This window comes from Ambystoma mexicanum, chromosome 5p, assembly GCF_040938575.1.
Source record: "Ambystoma mexicanum isolate Mex_15411 chromosome 5p, UKY_AmexF1_1, whole genome shotgun sequence".
In the NCBI taxonomy this organism is placed as follows: Eukaryota; Metazoa; Chordata; class Amphibia; order Caudata; family Ambystomatidae; genus Ambystoma; species Ambystoma mexicanum.
Genome location: NC_090930.1, coordinates 446,599,347 through 446,627,323, shown reverse-complemented (window position 1 = coordinate 446,627,323; position 27,977 = coordinate 446,599,347). Strand labels below are relative to the sequence as shown.

The 27,977-nt window shown below is 46.4% G+C and overlaps 1 protein-coding gene across 4 annotated transcripts in view; it reads left to right on the top strand.

Annotated features, from left to right (window-relative positions):
* The window catches only part of WDR44 (WD repeat domain 44), a 1,281,409-nt gene that overhangs the window by 766,537 nt on the left and 486,895 nt on the right, over window positions 1-27,977 (top strand). For all 4 annotated transcript variants that reach the window (XM_069612853.1, XM_069612855.1, XM_069612854.1 and 1 more), the window contains one exon: window positions 22,210-22,316. In XM_069612853.1, the coding sequence (XP_069468954.1) occupies window positions 22,210-22,316 (107 nt within the window). The remainder of the gene's footprint in view (window positions 1-22,209; window positions 22,317-27,977) is intronic.

The window sequence follows — 27,977 nt, the reverse complement described above, 5'->3', positions numbered from 1 at the left end:
GAAAAGGTCAACACTGACATGGACAGGTTGAGCAGGATCAATGTGAGGAACCCTAAATGGGGGTGCAACCACAGTATGGTTCAGAAATTCTTCCTTTTCTGGGGGACCCCTTCGGTCTATCTTTTTCCTTACAGAGCCAAGTGCATGATGTTTGCGTCTTTGATGGGCCTTGCAGAGTGGTCTCTGAGGGAAGCATTCCAGATCCATTTGAGCAGTACTTAGCTGTATGCTTTCACTCCCTCTCCACTGCCCCAGAAAGTGCTCTGCAAATTCAGGCCTTTCTACGAAGATCCTTATTGCCCCACTTTGGCCAGCAAGAGTATGGTTGTAGGACATTTCTCAAGACTAGTATTTCAAGCTCTGATCCTCTTCTATCTCGCCCTAGATCTCCTTAATTATTCCCAAGGTTCATAAAATGACTTTTGGTCGTAATACCATTTTGGTGATGGCATCTAGAATCTTGGAACTCTTTCTGCTTACCTTTGTGACAATGCTGCTTAATCTTTAGGAAGAACCTTATAATGTGACTGTTTAGCTTGAATTCTTAGTTTTGTATGTTCAGATTTCCCTTTTGTTTCTGGGGCGATTTGACAGTCTTGATATGTTGGTTGTTTTGTAATGGCGCTGTGATGCACTCTCTGGTGTATAGCATTGCTTTATAAAACTCAGTACCTGTCTCAGTAAAGCTCTAGGTTAATTATCCCTGTCCTCTGTCACTGGTCTTGAGGAACTGCCCCTTAATCACCCTTGTCTGTTACTGGAAAATGAGGATTTTTCAAGTGGCCAGGAAATACTCTACTCTGTCAGTACAAGAGCAAAAACGTAAGCATGCACTTCTGTCAGTGGTTGGTTCAAAGGGTCATTAACCTGCTTCCCTGTCAGCTGGACCACATCCAGTCCTTCAAACCTTATTTTGTGGAGAGTGGGGTTTAAGCCAGTTTGTGCAGGGATGTCTAGCCACTCCTGGAGTTTACACACAGCCAGATTATCTTTCTTTCTCTCCAGCTTACTATTGTTTAGTAGCATGCAGAGGTTCTATACACCGAGAGTGCATTCTTGGAAGGTGTTTCCCCCTAGTAGGGAGACCCCGTCATGTCTGGTACTTTAATGTTTACTGGCAGCCATGGACCATAAGCATTTGTGTGAACTTGAAGCTTGTTACAAGGTATTGTACCTCTAATGGTGTCCGCCTTTACAAGAATGGTCAGTGAGCTCCAGGCTTTTTCAGCTTCCAAACCCTTCACAGTATTTCAGGACAAACTGGTGTTTCGAGAGGATTGGGTCCTCCGACGTATTCCTTATCTATGACGGGTAATGTCCACAGCTGTGCTGCTTCGGAAAATCTTTGGCGTCTGCGTCCTGCGTCGATGACGTTGATGCGCCGTCCCCGAGGACCTCCTCCGACGGCCGACGTCACCCGATGTGATAAGTAGGACACGCGACGCCCATAGCCTCAGTTCCGTTTTTTCCGCGAACGTGTTTGCTTCGTGAATCTCGGTACGCCTCGACTTGTTGGAGTTTGCTGTTTCAATTCTCGGTTCGTTGAACCTGTTTGGTTTGTTGTGTAGACCTGTTTGTGGCGATGTATTTCTTGTCTTCAACACCGTGTCCGGGTTTCAAGAACTGCGGGGACTGTGGGTCCAAGATGTCGGTCACGGACTCGCACAACACCTGCCTCTGGTGCCTCGGGGGGGCCCACGATACAGACGACTGTGTCGATTGCCAGTCGCTCACGGCAAAGGCCTCGCAGGAACGCAAGAAGCTGTCGGTAGGCCGGGTGTCTAAGCCCCGGAAGTCGAGGTCTGCAGGACTTTCGACGGATGACTCGAGGGGCGACTCTCCAGGTCATCGTCAGAAGTCCAGTGGGTCTCCTTCCCGGAGTCGGTCTCGCCACTCCTCCGCCTCTTCAAGGCATTCCAGGAAGCGCCAGCATAGTTCGCCTTCCCTGTCCTCTTCAGAGGACTCCGCCCATCGGCGGGTCGCTTATCCCTCCATGCAAGCGACACCGGAGGAATGGGCTTCCTTAGGGAAGCAGATGCTAGCGATTCTGGAATCGCAGGGCACCGGTCCGTTCGCGCCTCCGAGTGGGGTCGGTCGTATGCCTTCGGGCTCGAGTGGTCGGCACGGCTCGCGGGAGAGGTCCCGCTCGGACAAGGGTAGCCGTTCTCGCATGCCCGTGCCAGGTCCTGGTCCTCGACGCGCTCGAGACCGTGTGATCCTGTGCCGTCTTCGAAGAAGACGTCGACACCTGTGGCCCCGAGGTCGTCTATTTCTCTCGAGGCTCCGCCTACGAGGGGGTCGTCGACGCCGTTAGCACCTAGGTTGTCGAGAGACACGCTCGGAGCTCTGGCTTCGAGGACTGTCGACGCCGCCGATGCTGGCGGCGCTGCAGCTGACGTCGACGCCGATTCGCTCGACGTCAATGCCTTTTCTGTTGACGCCGGCGCTGACTCGTTCTGCGCCATCGATGCCTTTTCTGCCAGCGCTGACTCGTTCGGCGCCCTCGACGCCTTTCGAGGCGGTGGTGTCAGAGGGGCCCCATGGCATGGGGTTTGCCCCTAGAAAGGCTATGGCTAAGGTCCGGCACTGCTTTGGTCCACAGAGGTCTTCCTCTCCCCCCCTGGAGTACATTTCAGAGGGTGATGAAGGCTCTGATGGCAGCCTGGTTCCGGTTACGGTTCCAGATGACCTTATCTCGGGCCATAGCCAGTTTGATGACCTGCGGCAGTCGCTGCATGATGCCAGTGGACTGGACACCTCTCCGGAGGTGGAATTTTGTAGGCCGGAGCCTGGCTCTCATGCCGATTCTTCATATCGGCGCCTTATGTCTCGGGTTACCGAGTACTTGGGTTGGTCGGCTCCCCCAGGGGAGTTCGTTCAGGATGATCTCATGGACATCCTTGATCTCGGTCCACCCACTGACCCGGTTTTGCCTTTTCATATGGCTCTGCAGAGAAGGGTGGCGGCGGCTTGGACTGCTCCGGAGAGTCTCCCGGCAGTGGGCAAGTCTTTGTCGCGAAAATACCGTCCAGCCAGTAGCGACCCCTGCTACTTGTCTAGGCACCCCACCCCGGAGAGTTTGGTGGTGCAGGCGGCTACGGCCCCGGCAAAGCAGGCGTCGTATCCTACCATCCCTTAGGATAGGGACGACAAACGTTTTGACGGCTGGGCGAAGAAAGTGTTTTCTTCGGGGGGTATGGCGCTTCAGGCGGCCAACTCCATATGTGCCTTGTCTCGTTTCACACACACACTGTGGAACTGTGTTGCATTAGCGGCTGATCATAATCCCGAAGGGGACGAACGGGATGGTTTCCTTGCTATGGTTCAGGATGGCAAGGATGCTATGTGTGAGGCCGTTCAGTCTGGTTTGGACTTGGCGGATTGTGTCAGCCGGTCCATGGCGGCGAGCACCGTAATGCGCAGGTTTGCGTGGTTGCGGAAGTCTGGGTTCACTCCTGATGTGCAGTCCCGGCTCCTCAACATGCCTTTTGACGGTGAACACCTTTTTTGCAGCAAGGCTGACGAGAGCCTTGAGAGGTTGCAGACCTCCAAAGCTGCAGCGAAGTCATTGGGCGCTGCAGTTCGCCAACCTCCGCCTTTTCGTCCTAGGGGACAGCAATGGAGGGGAGGTTCCTTTCGCTATTACTCGTCCTTCAGTAAAGCGAGGGGAGCTAGCAGTCAAAGAGTCCACCGTAGAAGTGCCAGAGGTGGAAACAAAGGTACTCGAGGTGCCAAGGCCGCTCGGGCAGTTGCCTCTTTGCCCTCAGGCAACGCTGCAGCTGCTACCACTCAGTCATGAAGCCAGGTCCCATGGTTCGCCAGTTGGGGGAAGGCTGGCGCAGCATCTTGTAGAGTGGCAAGCCATTACTTCAGATGTGTGGGTTCTGGAGATCATAACCCATGGCTACTGTCTTCCTTTTCGGCAGAGGCCTCACGACAATCCACCAGGGAACCTCTCTTTGAAGAGTCCGGATCTGCTCCTTGCGCAGGAAATTCAAGCCCTGCTGGAGAAAGGTGCCATAGAACTGGTGCCTGTAGCGGAGAGGAACAAGGGATGGTATTCCCCTTATTTTTTGATTTCGAAGAAAAACGGGGGATTGAGACCCATCATGGACTTGCACGGTTTGAACAAGCTCCTCCGGAAGGACAAGTTCAAGATGGTAACTCTTTCTCAAGTCCTCCAGGCCCGTCAACTTCAGCACTGGTTGGTGTCTCTCGACCTCAAGGATGCTTCCATGTGCCGATCCATCCCAAGCACCAGAAGTACCTGAGGTTCGCGGTTGGCGACTCGCACTTTCAGTTTCGGGTCCTGCCGTTAGGATTGACCTCCGCCTCAAGGGTTTTCACCAAGCTCATGGTGGTGGTGGTGGAAGCGCATCTCAGGAAAGGGGGGATTCACGTCTACCCCTTCCTGGACGATTGGTTGATCAGGGGAAGCTCTCCCATCCTGGATCATCTATCCTTCACCTGCCACTCCCTTCACAGGCTGGGCTTCTCCCTCAATTTTAAAGAAGTCCCATTTGACACCAACGCAGCGGCTCCAGTACATCGGAGCAGTGCTCGACACGTCCCTGGGGCAGTGTTTTCCTCCTCAGGCGAGGGCTCTTCACATTCAGCAGATGGTGCACAGGTTTCAACTTGCCCATAATCTCCCAGCGTCCGAATTCTTGAGACTGCTCGGCCTCATGGCATCCTGCATTCTTCTGGTGCCAGAGGCCCGTCTGCGGATGAGATCTTTGCAGTGGGCACTCAAGCTCCAGTGGTTTCAGTCCTCCGGCAGGCTGTCGGACCCTGTTCAGGTGCCGCCCTCGGTAGCCTGGGACCTTCTGTGGTGGGCCGTCAAAGGCAATCTGATGAAGGGGGCCCCATTTTGGCTGCCCTGGCCGGAGGTGACGATCGTGACGGGCGCATCCCTCACGGGATGGGGAGCTCATGCCAACGAGTTGACAGTCAGCGGTCGTTGGTCTCCATCGGAGTCCAGACTCCATATCAATCTGTTGGAGCTGAGGGCCGTCAGGCTAGCCCTGAAGGCTTTTCTGCCGACTGTGCACGGAAAGAGTGTCCTGATTCTAACGGACAACACAGTGGCCATGCACTACCTCAACCAAAACGGGGGGCAGGGTCACTTCCGCTGTGCAGGGAGGCGATGCAGCTCGAGTTCTGGGCCATCCAGCAGGAAGTTTCGATCTTGGCGGTTCATCTGGCCGGAGACGACAACGAGACGGCGGACGCTCTGAGCAGGCAGAGCACGATCTCTCACAAGTGGGAGCTGGCTCAGGAGATTCTCCTGGAGATCTTCGCCCTTTGGGGGGGACCCCCTCAAGTGGATCTCTTCGCCTCCAGTTTCAACCGGAAGTGCGAAAGGTTTTGCTCACGGGAATTTCCTCCAAAAGGAGCCTTAGGAGACGTGTTCGTGGTGGAGTGGTCGTTCCCACTGCTGTACGCGTTTCCTCCAGTCCCCGTCATCCCGCAAGTGCTGCGGTGGTTACGGAGGTTTGGTTCCCGGATGATCCTCATTGCTCCGGCGTGGGCCCGGAGGACGTGGTACCCGGACCTTCTAGACTTGTCCATCTGCCTTCCACGTCGTCTTCCCTACCGAGATGATCTGCTCGCATGTGAGGGGGGTCAGGTTCTCCATCCAGAGGTCAGATCCTTCAATCGTCACGCTTGGCTTCTGAAAGGTTGAGGTATAAGGATTCGGACCTCCCTGAAGACGTGATAGAGGTGTTGCTCTCGGCCAGGCGGCCAGCAACAAAGTCTCTGCACTGTTGCCGAAAGTTCTGCGACTGGTGCAGAGTTCAGAATGTGGATCCTTTTGAATGTGACATTCCCATGGTTCTGTCTTTTTTGCTTTCTTTGGCCCATTGGGGCTTGCAAGTGGGGACCATTAAAGGTTGCCTGGCGGCGCTCGTCTGAAGAGTGTTCCTATTTTAAAATTCCTTTAATTTCGCAGTTTCTGAAAGGGCTCACTAATGTGTTCCCTCCGTCACCTTTTCTGGTGCCAGGTTGGGATTTGAACCTTGTTCTTAAGTTTCTTATGGGTGCTCCGTTTGAGCATTTACATTCTTGCCCCTTGAGGCTGTTAACCCTGAAAACTGTGTTTTTGGTTGCGGTTACTTCCGCTCGCAGAGTGAGTGAGTTACAGGCACTTTCAGTTAAGCCACCCTTCACTGTGTTTCACAAGGACAGGGTTGTCCTTAGAGTTCGTCCTTTTCTTCCGAAGGTGGTTTCGGAATTTCATTTGAGCCAGAAGGTTGTTCTTCCGGCGTTTTATCCTCCTCCACATCCTGGTAAGGAAGAGGAGAGGCTCCATAGGCTTGATCCTCGGAGAGCGTTGAGCTTTTATATTTCGCGCACGTCCCGGGTCAGAGTGGACGATCAACTTTTCATTGGTTACTCTAGAAAGCGTTTGGGACAAGCTGTGACGAAACAGACTTTCTCGTTGGATTATTTTAGCTATCTCCGAGTGTTACCGCTTGGCGGGTAAGGACCCTCCGGCTGGCTTGCGATCCCATTCTACCAGAGTGGCTGCATCTACTGCCCTGCAGAGGGGAGTTCCTATTCGTCACATCTGTGATGCAGCCACCTGGGCTTCAGTATATACTTTTGTACGTCACTATTCCCTTGATTCCATCAGAGGGCAAGATATGGCCTTTGGCAAGGCAGTTCTCTATTCCGCAATTTGGTTGGGCATGCTAAATTTGTAATTTTAAATTCTTTCTCACCTCCTTGCTTGGTACTGCTTTGGGAGTCTGTCATAGATATGGAATACGTCGGAGGACCCAATCCCCTCGAACAAGTTACTTTCTTACCTGGTAACGTTCTTTCGTTGGGATGGTCCGACGACGTATTCCATATCGCTCCCTCCCTGCCTTCCCCGCTGCAGAATGTCTTTTGCGATTGCAGCTTGCGTTCCGCAAGGCCTTGTGTCTCTGACTGGCAGAAAACTGGTGGCATACGTTCTGGGAAAAAACTATAACTTAGGCTATGGGCGTCGTGCGTTCTTCTTATCACATCGGGTGACGTCGGCCATCAGAGGAGGTCCTCGGGGCCGGCGCATCGACGTCATCGACGCAGGACGCAGACGCCAAAGATTTTCCAAAGCAGCACAGCTGTGGACATTACCTGTCATAGACATTGAATAAGTCGTCGGACCATCCCATCGAAAGAACGTTACCAGGTAAGAAAGTAACTTGTTCTTCCCCCAGATAGTGTCTTCCTTTCATTCATATCCACTTTCTTCTGTCCGCTCAGTTGCAAGCATTGTTTGGATGTCATGTCCGCTCTAAAGTTTTATTGGCTCACACTAAGTAATTGCATAGGACCTAAGGTCTTTTCATATCTTTCAGAGAGTCATCGACTGGTTGTCGTCGGGCTTCTAAGACTTCTTTTGTGAGGTGGACGTGTCTTATATTTCGGTGTCTTGCAAGTCACAGATGTGTGGGTCCCCTCTGGGACTCAATGCTCACGCAAGTGGTGCAAAGCCCAATAGTGAGGCTTTTCAGAGGCTTTTTGGGATGCTATCAGTAAGCCGGCCAGTTAGTCCACTGCTTCTGCATTTTGCAGACACTGGATGCAAGCATGGATGCTTGTTCCTGAGTGCATGCAGCTTTTGGACAGGCAGTGTTGAAGAATCGATTTCCCTGATTTAGTGGTGACACGTCCTCTCTGGTGTGTTATGCTGTGATGTCCCTATACAGTATCGAGGAAAGGGGATTGGTCGCAGGAGTAAGAAAAGTTTACTCAACACATCATAGTGACTACTTTACTACTAGACTACAAACCTCTGTCCTCCTAACGGCCCTCCCTGCAGCCCCCTTTAAAAATAATAGTTAATGCATTAATTGCCAACATCTAGAAAAGGGGGACTGGTGGTGCAACGTGGGCTTGTGTGATGGAACTATGTCCTATGGCTGCACCCTTTTAAGTTTAAAAGGGAAGGCACATGTTGCAATGCAAATGGCTGTAGCCCCATCTCCTATATTTGGGGATGTCGATACAGTATGAAAAGGGGACTTTGGACTAGTTTTACAGTAGTCAGCAGGGAGAGAAAATGCCCCTTTTAAACCAAGTATTTTGGGTTTTCAACAGTTCATAATCAAATCAATATCAGTTAGAACCTGCGTTTCTTTTATGGTTCAAAGGTGGGACCACAGAAATCTAATTTAGGGCTTCTCAAAATTGGCTTGCAGGTACAGCAGAATCTGATCAGATCAACTATGATTGAGAGCTGGTCCCACACACAATTTCTCCAGATTCAGGCACATTGAAAAACGGAATGTTCTGTTCTTGCAATGCCTGATCAGATATCTGAGTGAAATGTCGGCAATGCTATTTTCAATATCGTACTGTTTTCTATTGGTGGTTGGATGATCCATTCACTAGGAATACAGGACTGTTTGCCATAACAATATCTCAGTAGATTGGGGACATTGCTGCCATTCTTAGCTCTAGTTACAATTTAGGCAGTGTTGGACCCGCAAGGCCTATGACCCCTTCATGCCTATTTCCCTAGTCCCAAAGCTCGCCCTGAGGAACCAAAGCCTGGAGCCTCTCAAATAAGCACATAGGTAATACTAAGACATCACTGAACAGGCCCAGATAGTTAGCCTTGTAAAATTATACTTTTTATCCTTTAATGTACACCCCCAAGTATTGAATCCTATTCGCCCTGCCTTCCCCTTTTACAGAGTATGTATGCAGAAGTCTTGCTACAGCTTTGGTGCATAGCTTTAGGGTAAGCACCTCTAACTTGATGCCACAATGTACATACACTCTGCAATGTTCTACAGCACACGGTTTGTTTGTATTGGTGCTGATAATTGATTTTGGATGTGTAGTTATAATGAAACCTCTGTAATCTGGTGTTAAGGATTAGAAAATGGAAACAGCAGTCTGGTGTTGGAGGGAAATGGGGAAGATCTGGTGATGAAGGTGTATCAGAATTATATATGACAGGGCTTTGAGTAAACTATAGAACACATGGTATCAAAAATAAGATTGTTTTATAAATATACAAATTATTTTGAAGGAGTAAATAGTTTGTTGACCTACAAGATTTAAGTTCACAGGAGCTCTGGATGAGTAGTGGTAATAAATTGCTGATGCACACCATTTTGGAAAATAGTTGGCAATGCAGTGGCAAACTAGATCCAGTTTACATGAAGCCATACACATTGCTAGGTCAGTCATACTTGGCCAGTAGTTCTTCAACTTAGTTAAATATTGCTAACATCCATCCCCTGAGAAGTATTAGCCATAATGTATTGTGTCTGTGTGTTTGGAAAGAGAGAAGGTGTGTTGTATCTGTGCATATGTTGCATATATTAAGAGTGGTTGTTGTCAGACGGAATGTGATGTCAAGTATGGAATGTATGTTTGAAGACAGAATCTCCAGCATGTAGAATGCCACTCCTGGGTTCCAAGTGAAACTGTTGGAAATATGTAGCCTCAGTGGTGGGTACCGGTGGGACTCTTCTCATACTTAGGAATATGTAACTTAACCCCTCGTCTTCGCAAATAGAGGAGTTTTGGTTAGCCCTATGGATTGTGATCAGTGATTTCATGATCATTCAGGATGGAAGGAATAATCCTATTATGGTAGGTGATTTTAATTTGCAATGCCTTCAAGGCTCCCCAGTTAGTTCTAGACCAGTCGTCCGCTCTAAGCATGATGCCAAATGGTGTACATTTCAATGTCTGGGATTTGAAAATTTCTAATGGTACAATTGAGGGCGATTTGCTACAGAGAAGTACTTTGAAAAGTGGTTCTAGATTCTCTGTTATTGATTATATAGTGCTTTCGCCTTAGATGTTTGAAAAATGTATTGTATTTAAGACTGAAAATGCATCTCAAAGTGATCATAATCTTTTGACTGCATGTTTCTCTTTTGCTATAGTGGTACCATGCCCTCTTAGGCCCGTGACCTAATTGTCTCACATCAGGGTAATCCTGTTTGTAGGTTTTCTGCGGGGGGCTCAAATTAAAATGCGCATATTTGGCGCTTTTTAGGGGATTCTCCCCTGGAGGAAAAATTGGAGACTTTTACCTTTGGTAATTGTCTCTTTTCTCTGGAGCAAAGAAAGGTCAAGGTGCAATAGGATTGTTAGACAGGGGCTGATTAGGCATTGTTTTGAATCACTGGTCCTTGGACGGGGGGGGGCGGAGCCCTGAGAAAAGACCTTACAAATCTTTGCAAAATGGGTGTAAATGGTGAAGATTTTGCAAAGGGACAGAAGAGTCTTAAACAATCTTACTCAGATTGGCTTGGGTCCCACCGATTATATGTTGGACCATAGAAATAGGGAGATCATGTTGAGGATGTTTGCTGCAAGTGATTATTGAAACATTTGGTCCCTAGTAAATCACTTAATCATTCCACAGGTATGTTAGGGAGAATTCTCTCTTTAGGCTGAATTTCCTAACCTTGTGAGTGCCACAGCAGCTTTGCTGAATTTCTGGAGTTTGTTGTTTTTCCTCCTGCCAAGAGTGACTTTTTCTCCCACTCTTGGACATGACTAATGGTATTCCTTTGATTGGTAATGTGTTTTATGGGCTATGGGGTCCTTTACTCCATAGGGTCTCATGTGTTTTTCCTATGTGTGTTACACAGCACCCGCCGTGCAGTAACACAGGGGTGTCATAGTGACACCCCACCATAGACTCCATACCCTGGGACTGACTACTGTCTCCCAGGGCATGTAAAGTCACCATTGGCTTTACTAGTCCCAAATTATTAACAGAAACCAGTACAAACCATCACATTGTGGACGTACTGGTCGGGGCAATTCGGTTGCCCCGGGGTCTGTTAGTCGAGGGGGCATGTCTCCATCCCCCCTGATCGAGTTTTGGCTGGTGGCAGTGGAAACTACTTTTTATATTCGACCGCGAATATTCTCCACTGGGATTTTCCCATTGTTCGAGGCTACCACCTTTTAATTATTTAATTCTCATAGCCTCAAACATACCGCCGGTTTAATTAATTAATATTAATTCTCCAGTTGGTATTTTTTGCCAAGACTCGATTCTAAAATGGCGTTTGTGTTCTCTTCTGTGACTCCAACCCAGGTCGAGCCCTTTGTTCCACTTTTTGGCGGGCTTCTCCACAGAAGCCTCCAAAAGTGGTGCCACTCTGTCTGGGTACCACAGGGGGTGTGAGAGAGGGTTTAGGCACCGTGGACCGAGTTACCTTGGTAACTCAAGTCGCACTCTTGTGCGATTGGCCCAACCACTTAGCATGTTTGAGTGACTGCTAGGCTGAGTGAAAGGGGGTTTTCTGCATAAAAGCAGGGCTTTGGGGACTGGAACTTCAGAAGTCGCCACAGGACCTAAGAATCCGACGAGGGAGAAGCTGAGCCGACCTACCACGACGACACCACCGGTGGAGCCCTGCAGAACCGACTCACCACTTCCCGCCGACAGAGAAGATCTGCCGACTGGAGAGGCTTCTTCCCCTGACTGGTGGGCACAACCAGTTTACCTTTCTTTCTTCGCACCCCAGCCTGGTTTGTGGTCGAACTGCCCGTGCCAAGCACCTCGGCAGCCGGATAGCCACTCACCACTGAACCGTGAATCACCGGACCGCTCCTTGTACCTGAGAAACTCCGCGGCTAGTTTCTTCCCTGGCAGTGCAACGGACTCCTGTCTTCCTCCACCACGAGATCCTTTCTTCCCCCGGACGAAGCACCAACTTGCACCCGCTGCCAGGAACAACTGCCCCCACTGGAGCGTTCTCACCACTTTAAGGTACCGTGTCTGCCAGGCCTCCCTTTCTAAAGATTGCAACAAGGTAATAATAACTCCTTGACCTTCTGGACTGGGCTGGCCGCCTTGACCCTCTAACTGATCCCTTTCCTTGGTCCAACTCCTTTTTGAACCGTTACAAGACTTTTGTGCACTGCAACCGTGTGACCTTGGACACATTTTGTTTTGATCCTCTTAAAGCGGATCCAGCCTATTGACTCTGAATTCACGGTGCTACTTTGCCTTTCTCTCTTGTGTGTTTGTGAAAAAGTGTTGGTATCTGTTTCAATTTATTCTCTGCTCTTCTCTCCCGTTTTAAAACGAATTATTAGAGTGCCATCTATGTTAAGTGCTCACCACTGTCTGAAAATAAGTGGGGCTTTACTTAAGACTTGTCTAATATTCTTTTAAGGGAGTGTACATCTTTTAGTGACCGTGTTTTTGAATTGCTTACTATTGGTGCCTGTGTGTTTTTCTAGATTTGGTTTTAAATCAATAATTATATCTCTTTTACACCAAGCCCTGGTCAGTGTTTACTTGTTCTACTGTGTTCTCTTGACCTATTGTGAATACTCTCTATACTCCCTAACTCTTCTTGAGGGAAGTCTGACTGCTCAGCCACAGCTACCAAGTGAATCTGTGTGGTACAGACTGCTACCAAGTGGGTTTATTGCCAAACACCTGTAGTCCTAAATCTTTTGCAGTGGTCCCAGAGGGAACTGCACAGGTTTCTGCCTAACAAGGTAGTACTAGAAAGTAATCCAGTCTCTGGGGATGCCTGGACCACCCACGTTAATGATATTTATGGGCGTCCGTTGAATTCAGATGTGGTGTGCTCAAACTGTGTGAATTGCGTTATTGTAGTATGATGTTAGCTGTGGGCAGCTTGGTAGGCAGGGAATGTTGCTGGGTTTGAGGCCATGCAATGTGTATAGAATGGTATGGTTGAAGTAGGCAGTTAAATGAGCAGGGAGGTCGACGGAGTGGTGTCCGTGGGGTATATTCATTCTAACTGGTGCTTGCCTTATTATCACAATAAATACTCAAAAATATTTCTGGATTGTTTGATCCTTGCGTACCTTAGTTGTGTCTGGCATTGAACATTGCATTAGAACATCATCACACTCTAGAGCAGCTGGACCCAATGGCCTAAGTAATCTGATCATTGGCCAACCTAGTTATTTTTGCTGTTCACAAATGTTAATAAAAATACCCCGATCTCTTGGAAGTCTTTGATAGTTCCTGTTTAAAAGAAGGGGGGTCGAACGAAAACTGTTAATTATAGGCTGTTCGCCCTTCTTGATGTGGACAGTAAAGTTGTCACTGCATTGATACTGAAGGAGCTTGAATCATGGGCCACTGCGGCTGGCCTATTACATAACTATCAGACAGACGAAAGAACATGAGCACAATGTTAAATGATTTAGTGTTAAATTCCCTGCGGGACAAACCATGGGGAAAAAGGGGCTTTGCCCCTTTTTGTTGGCCTAATATATTTCTCACAAGCTTTTGACTGTGGTCAACACTAAGCTTGTGGGGCTTACCTTCATCGCTGTTGGCGATAATTAGATGCTTGCACAAAGACATGGTTGTGCAGATAAAATTGGATGGGTGCAGAAGCTTGACTAGGCCCATTAATACATATAGGGGCCTTCACCATGGTTGTTGTCCCTGTGTCTATTCAACCTTTATTTGATAGACATTGGAGAATACCTGGAAAGGGTTGCTTTTGTAAGTCCCAAAATTGTCCCTAGAGGTGACCTAGAGGGCCTATGCAGATGATGTGGTCCTAGTGGACCTGACCCAACCGGGACTGCAGCATCTCCTTAAAGCTACCGTGGATTATGCTTTGGCTAATGATTTGGTTGTTAACTCAAGGAAATCGAACATTATACATCTCTGTAAACATTGACAAAGCCTTACAGCTACTCAGGGAGTCTGGGGAACTCTGGGCTTGTTCCTTCCCATGGGTTTACGTATTTGGGGTTGGATATCTATTCCATTCTGTGAGAAACCTGAAGGTGTCTCACCCGCTGGTCCCCGGAGATCTGTCACCCAGGTGGCCAGGACACAGCCATCGCTATTGGAGCCAGTTCCTGGGGGTGGACCAGTGGGGGAGGATCACTTGGGTGAGGAGCCTTTGGTGAGTGGAAGTGGGGATACTGACGGGTGAGACGCGGTACCACCTTCCCTGTAAAGCCTTTACCCCATCCTATTGCGTAGGATATTTAGAAGTTCTACCCCGCTTTTCTGACACAAACACTTTCTTACACCGTGACAGACCATGGCCTAACACCAGAGCCTTACCTGACATGTCCCAACACAAGGGTCAGGCAGAGGCAGGCAGTTGACAACAATCATACACACCTGACAACCCCCACAGGGATAAAAGGTGGAGCACTACAGCAAACTAGGCGCAAGGCTGAACGCACATGGCGACACCTATTCCCGAGCTGCAGTTCAAGCGGAGGAGGAAAGCGGCGAATCCTGAAAGGACAAGGAGAAAATCACCTTGTCCTTTTCTACTCAGACCCGCGAAGCCTCCAAAAAGGGAATCACAAGACCAGGAAGTAAAGCTGATGTCTGGTGCGGCAGATGTCAATGGTACATAGGGGTCTCAAACGTTGATAACACAGGTGGGGTGGCACGCTGGCTACCGTGGTACCGTCCTTGACTCCAGAGACCAGACAAGCCAAATGATTCAGCACAGTCGGTGAGTCGGAGAAAGCAGATGGCAAACAGAACTGTGTTGAGCCCAAAGTTGCAATTGGCAACATTTTGTGAAGGCAAGAAACCTATGAACAATGAACTTGTGTGTGTTTGAACTTTGGAAAACCCATAGAAGGGCCAGCTGCAGAGTGGTCCGGCGCTGCAGGGGTGCTCATTCAAAGGACTCTGATATGCCCTTTTTTGTTTGTATTTAAACTACAAGTTTCACAAGGCCCTAGGAGAGGGCGACATAAGGTGTCAGAGTGGTCCTACAAGGTTCACGTCAAATCACTTGTTCAAACGAAAGTCTCTCACCCATAGCCAAGAGAAAGCTGGGGGAAGGGAATCGCCCCCTCGCTTTATGAGAGAATCGTGAATCAATGCAAGTGTGAACCTGACAGAGGGATGGATGCCAAGGGAAAAGCTAATGGAAGTAAATCCTGCATTGTTTGAAAACAGAGTGAACTGTTAAATTGGCAAATGTGAACCCAGTTGAGGGATGCATGCAAATTGGGCTGAAGCATGATGCACCAGAGAACATTGTGCTGATATTAAGAGTAGAAGGCCATAGTGAACCCGACGGAGGGAGGCCCATGTTACCAGAAGGATCCGAGCCCGGTGGAGGGAGATCCAAGGGGCGAAGAGCAATCGCCCAAAGGTGCAAAATCACCAAAGGAACATTTGTTTTTGTTGTTTTGGTCCAGCTGGCCTTCTAAGGCAAGAGACTTTGTAGTAAAGAGACTTGGCCCCTGTATCGTTGAACAGAATAGTGAACCTCGTGCTGGAGAGGCCCAGGAGTGTGCTGTGCTCAGAAGTCCCACCTTGTCCTGTGCTTCAGATGTGGGGAAGAGAGGCCCCAGTCAAACCATACTGACTAATCATTTTGTGAACACTTCTTTAATTACTGGTGAACATTACCACAGACCCTTTTGTAACTTGGTGGTAAGGATTGGCAATAGGCTTCTTAGTATAGGCCATTTTTTATTTGACACACTGCCACTAGGACTGCCTTAATATTATTTGATGGTTGTAGCTTGCTGCTATCTTAGGTTTAGATTAGGTGTTTATCCCACCCATGACAAGGTTCAATAAACACCCTTGAACTGTGATCACTTGTGTCCATCTTTACTGTTGCCACCATGAGTTCCTTACAATTCCGAATAAAAAGCGAACACTGGAAAGATTAAAGATCAAAGAATAAAGTGAAATATTGTAGATTCTCTACCAAACCTTTGACTTTTACAGTGCTATGGTGGTGCCAGCACTTTTATATGTCCTGGAAATAGAAAGTCGGGCTTATGATATGAATTGGGCTGTATTTGGACAAAACTTTTTAACTTTCCTTTAGGGCTACCAGTAGCCTCTATTAGAGACAAACTGGGCATGGTCTCGCTCCAAGACTGGTTTTATTATAAGATTTTGGTTTTATATGATAATCTTCTGCCCCTCCTCACCATTCAATGTTTAAAGAATTAAGTCTAACAATGGCCTTGGGAACTATGACTAAGATTTTAAATCTTAAAAACCTTGCTGACTCTATCCTTATTGAATGTGGTCAAGTGGCCAAAGGGCTGGTACTGAATCCGTTATCTGTTCAAAACCTTTTATTTGAAACAGATTAGATTACTACTATAAGGACATTGCAGAGTTACTCTATGCACTGTTCTCGTTCAGAATTGGGTACGCCGGTGGGTCAATTACCAAAATATCTATGCCTGTTTACAAATACCCTCTGGTGTAATTCATTTTTAAGATTTAGATCAAATGTGCTGCATACAAATGAGATTCTGGTTGCTTGCTCGACTACGAAGGCTGGGAACAGTGGCTGTGATCTTTGTGAGGACGTGGGCGTAGTTCAGTCATTAAAGCATATTATATTATGATGTCCGGCCCTTCATGTATCTCGTACACAGTCCTTTCCCTATTTATAGACAAGGTAGAATGGCTGAATTCGGAAGAATTTTGGCACATATTGAATGCCGGTAATTAAACTATCCGTACAATAGAAGTGGCAAAAATTTTAAGTGTAATTAAATTAATAAAACTCAGATGGTAATAATGGCCTGCCTAGCACTTCCTTTTTTAACAAATGTATTTTGTTTTTATGCTGAAGGGCGGGGCAGTGATATGTTTCGGACTCGACCTACCTGGTGTTGAATAAGCGGGAGCGTTGCTCTGCAGTTTAATAATGACAGCACGTGGCTGTTGACTCCCCTGATTACCATGCACTATAGAGTTGCATTCTGGTCTAAGGCGCTGATAGAGCAAGATAAATGGATGTATGCAACTTGGGCGCCTGAATAAAAGGACCATACAACATCGAAATACTGCAGGACAGAATGTCAAACATAAGATCCATGTCACGTTATGGCACTACAGAAGAGCATGTTGAAGAACATGTTAAGCCAAGCACTGCAGTGAAGTGCAGAAGGCTCAGCGCTAAGGCAAGCTGGGGCAGTGCACACAGGAGCAGGGAGTATTGCTTTCAGAGGTATTTCTGGGTAGTAATTCTGTGATGGCAGTTTAACGTTTGATATCATTTGGGACAGGTGCAAGCAGAAAGTGTGCAGAGTTGTACCCCGGCAAGTAAGAAGTGTCCAAGGAGTTGATGCAGCAGTGAAGGATACAACTTAACAAGCACCATAGACAATGGTAGTTAAGTCGTTGATACTGGGATTGTGGGAAGTGGATGGGAAGACAGCAAGTAAGCATGCGTGCACTGATGTAAACAAAATATCACAGCTCGCAAGGATGGTGTGCAGTCATGTACCCAAAGTATTGCAATGTTTTGGGAGATTGGTTGCTGTCTTTGCATGATTTGTAGGTTAAAGTTGCCTCGACAACTATGGACTTAAGGGGGCTTAAGTGTTATGTTCTACAGAATGTGCATCTCATAATTATAAGTATACAGAGGTTATTTCATCACGATGTGATGAGTGCAAGAGATGTGGCAGTGTGTTGGCATCGTGGCAATATAAGAAAGTGTGCCTGGTTTATTGGAATGTTTTTGCCAAAAGTGCACTAGGAGTATGCTAAATTGTTTAGAGAACGTGATGCTCCACCAACGTACTTCATATCCTTGCCGATTTGTATGAGGTTCAGATATAACCAGGTGGCTACATTAGTGCCCTGGGCCTAGGGCGGCTTTAGCAAAAGAGAAAAGAATGTGTAGACTGAGTCGGGATGGTAGAGTAATGAACCACTGCAACAGCTTTTCTGATTCGGGTGAACGATTATGCTTCAGATTTATGGATGTTGAAAATATCTCTTTGCTAATTGCGTTGGTCAGATTTTTTAACATTTTTTATCAATTGCTTGAGCTATTAAAAATTTTAGAACAGATGTGTATTGTATTGGATCTTAAACTCTATTTGTGGTCTCATGTGTTTAATGCAATGTATTGAATGAATTGTACACGTTTTCATAGCTAATTCATCTGTAATTGATTCATGTATTTTAACCTTAGAAAAAAGTCTACATTTTTTTGTTGATTTGTGTAAGGTTTTATTTCATAACCAAATCACAATAAAGAAAAACATGCGAGTTAATTTCGTTGTGCCTAATGAACGAGGTGGTGTGTTGTCTGTCTGCACACATGAGTGTTGTTGAAAAGATGGGAGGGTGTATTGGATCCGTGCATATAGCGTATATATTACCCGAGTGGGTGACGCGCGAGTGTATGTACTGCCAAGAATGGATTGTATGTGTGAAGGCGGAATCTCCAGCCATGCACAATACTGCCACTCCTGAGTTCCAGGGGACTCCATTGGAATGATGTAGCCTGGGTGGGAGGCACAGGTGGGTCCTAAGACTGTTACTTAATACAGTAAAGACATTAAAGTAATACAGGGACTTGTCTAGAGCTCCAGTAATCCATCCTCACAACACTTCTACATGTGTATCTAATACCGCTGAGGAAAAAAGAATTTGCAACAAAGGAACAGAAGAAATACTTCCACACACAACTGAGAGCTCAATGTGGGTGGGAATAGTTCTGCGTGCTCGTTAGAGCGGACAACACAATGACGAAATGTGCTGCTTTGAGGGTAGAGTCTCCCAAGTGTGCCACCGAAAGACCTTTTGTTAGAATGTACCATTTGTGACTGCAGCAGTGTATGTATTATGGATGCAGAATCTGAGAGGGAGATGGTACTGAGGATTATACCAATGATGATTGGTTGCAAGTTATATATGATAACTAGGCCACCATAATCCAAACCATTTCATAGTTCTGAAATCCTTAATGGGGACTGTCCTTATGAAACTGCAGACGCCATTCTGCGTCCATCGAGAAGTAGCATATCCTGCATGAACCAAAACTAACCAAACCTAGCAAGGTGTGATACAACACACACCTCTTGTGCGCCTCCGAAATATCAAAAGGGATATAATCATGTATTTAACCGAAAACCGCATGCATTGGCCTGGATGGCTTATTTTGGCCCTGAAAAGCCCTGCCTGGTATCTGGTACAGTGAGTCTAGTCAATGCAGCTTTTTTTATTTACAAACGTATGATGGTGAAACCTCATTTTTGATCCGCTTTCATAGTGGCAAAAACAAGTGTAACCACATCCTTAGAAAGGACTCAAGCACACATTCGGAAATCACGTATTTGAAATTTGTTGTTTTTTTAAGTCACATTAGCACCAATCAGGAAGCTCGGAATGCAGGCTGTATTCTCTGGTACAAGCCTGCGTTCCGAGCAGCCTAAGTGCTTCTAGCCAGCACACCTTTCACTCCTCCTCCTTCTCTTCCCCGCCACCTTAACCTCTTAGCACCCATATAGATTCCTATGTGCTCAGGGTGTTTAATGTTTTTTTTAAAGTTACCGTGCATCTCGACCCCACACATTCCCGAAGTCCTTTTCTTTGTTGATGATGTCACGGTCATCAACATCAAAAACAGACTTCTGATATTACAGTGCCAGACTGCGCTCCAAGTTTCTTTAAAAAATAATATATACATTTTTTTTTGTTTTATTTGTATATAATCTAAAAATAGATTTTTACAAAAAGAAACAGAAGATATTAAATAAACATTTCATTCATTCGATTAAGTTGAAAATCTTAAGGCTATTTGTCTGGCGTCAGAGAGGTTAACAAAGTCTTTAAGTCTTTAAGGCCTCTACTGCTTTTGTAGCAATTCATTCAAGAAAGTTCCTCTGAGTAACTACAGCGTCGCGGGCGTTAAGGGGAACAGCTCCTTAAATATGTATTGCATGATGTTAATATATAATATATATATTCAACACTCTTGGCACCCGTGAACTATGGTGCGAAAACTACATGGGTGCGGATGGCGATATAACCTGTGGGGGCGGCCTGATGTTGCCATTAACGGTAGCACCACCCACGTAAAGGTGCCCTCGCTTGGTGGGCCGTTAGCAGCAGGGTCGACTTGCCACCATGGGTTTTTATCACTTCCTTGGCACCCTGGAATCAGGAAGCTTGAAACACTGGCTGCATTCTCTGGTACAAGCCTACGTTCTGAGCAGCCCTGCAAGCTTCAAACAAAGCAGGAATAGACAAGGTGATCCAATGAAACCGGGACATAGGCAAGCCCGGCTGTTCGCTAATGCCGTCCATATTCTATGGCGCATGCTCAGTTTAGTCGCTTAGTTTAATGTGACTGTGGGAAGAACAATTTCATAAAACCTGTGATATTTCACCCCTTGAAGAAGTCAGAATGAGGGCAAAACTATGTGGTTGACGCAACACCTCACCCTGTAAAGCAATACCTTACATCGTTGTACTTTCTAAAACTAAAATGGCATTTAACGCATACTGGAAGAAGTACTGGGCTGTTTTTCTTTCACTGATTCTGCTCCTGCTGCATTTCTCCCAGTATAAAACACTACAATGTTACTGGTCTCTGAAAGCTAGTCTTGGTTAGAGAAATATCAATCACCAGCAAAGTGTGTTTATGTTAGGAGGCCCTGGTGTCTGCATGCTGCTGAATGCCATCCTTATAGCTCCTTTGGTCAAAGTGTAATATTGAATCTCTATGGCTGCCTGTAGGCTGGCCTATGTAGAACTGCTGTGCAACCGTTGTGCTCGCTTTACGGGTTGTCTTTTGCCACTTTTCAGAGGATCCACTGTTTCAGCCAAGGAAAGTTAATGGTATTCCAAATCCTGGCTTTGACACCTGCTTCCTGCTTTTCCTGGAAAAGAATGGAGATGGGCCTCTACAGCATGATTGGGCACCCAAGGTGACCCTGAGCATCTTGAGAAATCGAGTACCCCTGCCCGTAAGCCCCCCAAAGAGAATGTTGAAACTGTGACCCTGTGGTTAATAGTCTCAGGCGCTCTGCGCAGCAGGCTCACAGAAGGGAGGCGGGAATAGAGGTGGAGAGAGCTCACAAAATACTACCCGAAATGCTCCAAGCTTCAGGAGGAGCTTTGGTCTCCAGCTTATGAAAAGATGCATGCCAGCATCACACCAGAACCCAGTTGAATTTGAGAAAGGGTTGGGGATCAGAATCGAGGTAATGAACCTGCAGCAAGGGCTTTAATTTTGCAAAGCCATGCCTCTTAGTATACCAAATGGATACTGTTTCAGAAATTCTTAGGGGGTTCCAACCTTCAAAGATTAACCTGCACAGCAACTCCCACCCTGAAAAGACAGGTTGAAAAATCAAAATTACCTCTCGAGTTGTCATGAGTAGGCCTTTCTGCAGCACATCGATTTATAAAACACATCCAAAAAGCAAGGAAATCCCTGGGATTCAGCGCAATATCTTTCTTCCAGCACAGGGCCTAAATTTGGGGAAACAATTGGGTATGCACAGCCCAAGGGGGGAGCAGCTAAACATTTTGAAAAGGATTGCATTGTTGCCCGTTTCAGGCCCTGCCTTGCCCTCTTAACATGAAGACTGATGAGAAAGGGGGATAAAGTGAAAATGATATTTTGCTCGACTGTCTGGTCACCTACCTCCTCTTGATTACCAAACTAGAACTGCTGTTATTGCTGCCTGAGTTGTAATAGTTGGAATTGACTTATTGAGCATTCCCTTGTGTGAGGATGTAGTCTCTTTATAAAGCCTTAGACCCGAATTGGGATCATATCTTCAATGTCCAACTGTTTCATTTTGCTTTGTACCATTTCTGTAATACTATTCTTTCATAGCATTATCTATAAGTTTTCTATCATTTTCGGATGCTTTTTTATTGCATTTCTTAACTTGGACCGGATCTTTAGCAAGCTCTTTTCTAGCCATACAAGACAGACCGCGATTCTGAAATGGAATGCCTAGCCCTCATCGAGCAAGTTACGCTTTCATTCTCTGATGTTTTGTTTTCTTCGGCCCTGATTATTTGTTAATGTCTTGTTTTGTATTGCCCTATTTAACATGCTCTATTTCAGACTGCCTGCTTGATACATTCTATAGGAATATAGTTAGTCACTCAGACTGGTGGTATGAAAATTCCAAATGTATTTTGCTGTTTTGTCTCGGATCCAATGAATGTCAAACCTAGTCAGTATTTTGACTTTTAAATGCCCCTTGTCCAGGTTAGACGCTGTTCTTATGTGACTTACATTTTTGGGCTGTGGTGTCTTTTCTTCCCAATAGGCCAAATAAAGACAATAGAAAAGTTGGACATCCTAGCTACACCACTCTTTGTACCCTCCCTGTAATTGGTATATTTGTCAAATGTCTGCCGTTTCCTAAATGTCTAGGGTCTGGATTATTCATTGTGTGTTTGCATTGTTTGATTGGATGGTAATATGACCAAACATTGTTCTCCATTTTTCAAAGGACCCAGCTGAAGAAGTTTCTTGGTAAATCCGTCAAGAGAGCAAAATGTATTGCAGAAGAGTATGGAGAACGTGCTGTAAATAAAGTAAAAAGTGTAAGAGATGAAGGTAGGTGGAATGCCATTTTGGAAGTTACTTTAAATACATGTTTCTGGATTCAGTCCTAGATAGCTGGTGTTATGAGCTAGCACAGACTTCCATAGCAGCGCTATTCCCTTTGCTAGCACCACCTTCCCTTGCAGAAATTCCAAGCTTGCTGCCCCTATTGCTACCGACCGACCCTAGCAGTGTTGCAACTTTTGGCCATCTGGCCAGGTGAGGATCCAATCCTAGAAACTTAAAGCAGCACTTGAACTGTTTTAATACCATCCATAATTCATAAAGCAATCAAAGCAAACTCCACCCTCAAACAACACAAATGGATATTCACTTGATGACTCTCCCGAAAACCTCAAGATAATGACCAAAACAATGGGCACAATAAGCTTACTGCATATTTCTTACAAATGTAATTTGTGAAAGTGTTTTAGCAACATTTCCACTACGGCGCATTTCAGAAGGGCCACAGCTTACTTTCCCTAGGCGTTTGATACATTTCAAAGACTTTTCTTTTTTGGGGTTTGCTCAATGTTCAGAGCCTTTGCCCATTGTTTCAGGCCTACTGCCAATTTTGCCTGAGCTCTTTGTGCAAGAGCAAGTGTATCCGAAGTCAGTTTGTATGCGCCTGGATTTGTGCCTATGGACCCGGGCTGGTGTTCATGTGGAAGGAAATTGTGCTCTTGTAGAACAGGTTTGGTTGTCTCCATTGCACCACTGAACATCACCATCCACAATGAGGCTCTTTGTTGTGCCTTAATTGTGAACATTAAGTTGATCTCAAATGTCAATACTTTATTTTCTCACCACAAAGTGGTCAACATCCAGAAACCAACTATGAGTTCTCTCCCTCGGAGTATCTTGAATCCAACAAACAATGGCTCCTATACTACTGATATGGAGTTCCACTTCACCATTGTAGGTACCAAACTAATGTAGCGTCTAGGTGCATCTAAATTGATTAAATGTCCTCATCAACGAGCGTCCAATTATACACCAATAAAACTAGCTACTGAAGATGAAGTGGGCCCTCCATGAAATACCCTACTCCGGTACCAAATATTTAAAAATCCTGCAGGACGAAAATCTGACATTACTGTTAAATGCAACCAAGGAAAAATTATTGTAGAGCACATTTAAGCTCGTGTCTCTACGGCATCAAACAACTCGGCCAAACTCTTTAAAATCTGCAAGAAGCTGGCCAACCCTGCTGCAGTCTCTACCCCTCCTGTTGCCTCCCAGGCTCTTTGCAATGCCCTTGCCTCTCACTTAATTTCAAAAACCCAGGACATCCTGTCCACCCTCTCCACCCACACCCCTCCTCTCCATCTCTGCTTACTGACCCTCCTTTAGCCACCCCTCCACCATCCTTCTCGTCCTTTCCTCCCCTAACGAGGTCGCTAAACAAGTCCGATCTTTGGAAGCCTCGTCAAAACAGGTTCATCCCTGTTCCTCTAAAACCATCAAGGACCACATTGACACCCTCGCTCCGGCCCTTGCTGATTTTTGCAACCACTCCTTTGCCTCAGGATCCTTCCCCTCACTCCTGAAGTACTCCCTTGTGCATTTTCTTCTCAAGAAACCCACAGTTGATCCTTCTTGTCCAGCTAACTATCGCCCTTTTTCCATTACTCCCTTTCTGGGCAAACTCCTGGAGAAGTTGGCCATCTCTTAGCTTAACCTTCATCCAATTCTGTTGGTTGTCTCCATGACCACCAGTCTGGCTTTAGAGCTGCCAGAAGCACGGAAACTGCTCCCCTGAACACCTGTGAAGATCTGCTCTCCAAACTTGACTCTAACATTCCCTCTGTCCTCATCCTCCTCGATCTCTCTTCTGCCTTCGACACGGTCAACCATACCATCCTCCTCAACCGCCTCTGTGAAAACCTGGGTATCACTGATCAGGCTCTGGCCTGGCTGACCTCTTGCCTCTCAGATCGACCCTCCCATGTCCAACTTGGGTACTTCCTTTATCCATCTTCCTCTCTACCTGTGGTGTTCTCCAGGGGTCTAACCTCTCGCCCTGGCTTTTCAACCAATACCTGGCAACTCTCGGCCACTGCATTGCCACTTTCTGCTCAAATTTCCAGTGCTACGCTGACGACACCCAGCTAATTTTCAGACTACCCTCTGCCACCTCCTCTCCCATCTCTGATTGCTTAACTGCCATTCAAGATTGGTGTGTCGCCAATGATCTTTGTCTGAATGCCAGCAAGATGGAGATCCTCCTCATCGGCACACCTTCACCATCCTTTCCCCTCAAACTCTGGCTGGCCTCCCTTGGCACTCCTCCTCCTACCCCCACCTGCGAAGCTAAGAACCTCAAGGTCATCTTTGACTCCCCCCTTTCCTTCTCGCCCACATCTCTGAGGTGTCTAAAAAGTAAAATTTCCTACTGCACCTCCTCAGACGTACTCTGCTTAGCCTCTCCTTCCCCCAGAAGCTCATAGTATCCCAAGCTCTGGTTCGCTCTAGGTTGGACCATTGTAACAGCCTCTTTCTAAATCTACCTGCCTCTACTTTCCGCCCTCTGCAACTAATCCAGAACAGGACTGCGAGATTTGTCCTTGGCCTCAAGCCCTGGGATCGTATCTCTCCAGCTCTGAAATCTCTCCATTGGCTCGCAGTGGATGCAAGGATTACATTCAAAACCCTCTGCATTGTCCACAAGGCTTTCCGGGGCCTGGGTCGAAAATGCTTTCAGCTATCCTCCGCGAATACCTCCCCTCTCAAGCTCTTCGCTCCTCTACCTCCAACTCGCTCAGGGTCAGTCGTTTTTCAAAGAAACAAGCTGGGGGTAGATCTGTCTTCGTCTGGGGCCTCCCTCTGGAACAACCTCCCTGCCACTCTAAAACTTGAGGAGAACCATCTCTGGTTCCGGAAGCACCTCAAGATCTTCCTCTTTCCTTCTGCCTTTGCTCCCCCTCTCCCCTGCTGATATGTTCTCTCTTTGCACCTGGCCACCCTCTGTCCTCCGGGCCCAGCTACCTGCTCACCCCGCCACCCTCCCGCACTGCTGCCGGGCCACCCCTTGCACTGGGGTCTGTATCTGTACCCATACAACCCCCCTTTTTTTCTTCCTGCACTTATCAGACCTACCCTGGCTGCTGCCTTAAAACTAGCACTTGCAAATTGCTGGCTGCACTACCACTGTTTGGTGCCTTTATTATGTATTTGTTATTTATCTGTTTCTCCTCTGCTTCGTACTTTCAACTTCTCCCCCTTCCATGCACTTTTCCCCCTCCCCTCTCCCATGTACTTGCGCATTCTCAATGTCAATAGGCCTAGTAAAATCGCTGTTTTGTTCTCCCCTGTTCCTCTCCCTTGCCTTGTCGCGCTCTGAAACACTTGTGTACGAGCGCGATAGAAATAATATATATATATATATATATATATCAAATCACTAATGGGATTCTACTCCAGCAAAATGAAAACAGACCTCTTCTTCATCCAAGAACAGCCGATCCTGGGACAATTCCTTTCTCCACCACCTGTTCTCTCCCACTGGCATGGCATCTTACATGGGCATTGCATAACAGAAACTGTTCCTTTCAGCATACTCTGTTAAACATCACTCTTTCCAACAACAGAAAGACAATGGTATAAGTGAAAACACATAGGCAATATTTATCAAATGCTTCTTCACTGGAGATATATTTGCTGTTCAATGCACAAATAGACGTCCCAACTCCCAAAAGTGCATGTTTCACATCTCTTTCCAGTCATATTGCTGAGTGCTGCTGCATTCCCACACGCCAGTCTCTTTTCTGTCATGCTGAATGGTTCAATCCTGCACTGCTCACTACCGCTGTTTCCACCCCTGGGGGGGATAGTACCAGGGATCTGGTACTAAACCAACTCCTGATGAAACTTTTGCTTTGCTCATCACTCTGGCACATTTTACCTGCTGCATCATGCTGGATTCTTTAACTATCCTGACCACCTTGAGGGGTGGCACTAAACACCAGGTCCACCGTCAATATCCGAAGATTTTGGGCTGTCGCCACCTCTCCTCTTGGGTCTCGATGAAACCTAATTTTCAGAAACCTTGGCAAACACTCTCCCTGACTTTTTCTTGTTGGTAGTAGCACCCTCCTTATGAATCACAAGCCAAAGCTGTTCTGTTGAAGTCTTCTGTGACTCACATTGGCCTAGTTCATGCCTTATGATAATATGCTCATCAAATTTGTTGCAAGTCAGTTGCCACATAAACAAGTGTCATGTATAGCCTGCCCAAAGTAGTTTGAAAGTTCACTCCCTGCAACATCATGGCTCTCCCACAGGGTTTACTAACCATATAAAAATGACTTTTACTTCAGAGATTTTAATATCTGGGCAGACCACCGAAAAGACTTACAAAGAGGGTGTTATCAGGGTTATACTCTTGCTTGTCTTACTTCAGCTAGTTCTCTCCCCAATAAAAGCAGATCACTATTTGGTAAACATGTTCTCATTGATTGCCCAGCCTCACCATGTATTATGAGCTGTGCCTCTTCTCTGGTGAGATCACACCGTAGCTTTCACCATGCCAGGAGAGCCTTACAATCAGGTCTGTCATGTCAATCCAACCAATATTTGTAATAAAACAGCCCCACTGAAGGCTTCCCAACCCTGTTTCTCAGATAATTTGCAACATCTACGTAAATTGGTTAGTAGGACCAACCGACCTTGGATTAGGATGACAACCTTGGAGAACAAAACTCAAGGTAAGAATGCTCTATTGGAATATAAACTGGCCATTTTTTTTGGCCAAGAAAGATTTCCTGGGTAAAAAAAATTGAAAATTGGCAGTAACCAACCAAGGGAATTGTTCTCTACTATATCCAGGTTCCAGGTTCTGCAACCCAAACTGCAAAAATGCATTGCCCGACTTTTCTGTGGCGCGGGCCAACCTTTTCAACTTTTTTTTTTTGTAGACCAGATTGAATGAATAAGGGTAGACATTGAGCTGGCATCTGCCATAAATCCATTTGTATATGTATGCAATCAATCAGTAGCCGAGTCAGATGATTTACAAAACCAGATCTTACCATCTACTTTTTACTTCCACCTAGTTACTGAAGAAGATATCTTTAACTTATCAGGACTCTTAAACCTACTATTGACTCTCTCTCCCCTCTGCCCGCTTACGCAGCCAAGAAATTGGCACAGGAACTTACTCCATTCATTACCACTTTTGTCACTACTCGGTGGGACTCTTCCGGAGAGTTCAAAGCTTTCTATTGTCTCGCCTCTATTGAAAAACCCATCTTTAGATGTGGAGATTCTACAAAACTATCGCCCTATTGCAGGACTAACACGGCTAGCCAAAGTTCTCAAAGGTTGTTACCAACCAGCTCTAGGATTTTGTCGAACATTAATTAATACTGGATAAGTTCCAATCTGGATTTTTGACCAAAATATGGACTGAGACTACCATCCTGGTAGTAAAGGATGAACTGCTAAAGGCCGCGGACCAAGGGGAACCTACTCTCCCGGTAATGTTGGCCTTGTCCGCGGCTTTGATAAAGTACATCATGGCATTCTCCTGGAACGGTTGCAGGAGGTTTGAAGAGTCTCTGATTCAGTACTGAATTGGTTTAGGTCCTTTTTTTTAAAAAATATTTAATTTTATTGAATTTAAACAACACCACAATCAAACTACAAGAAAAACAAAATCAAAACATACGCATT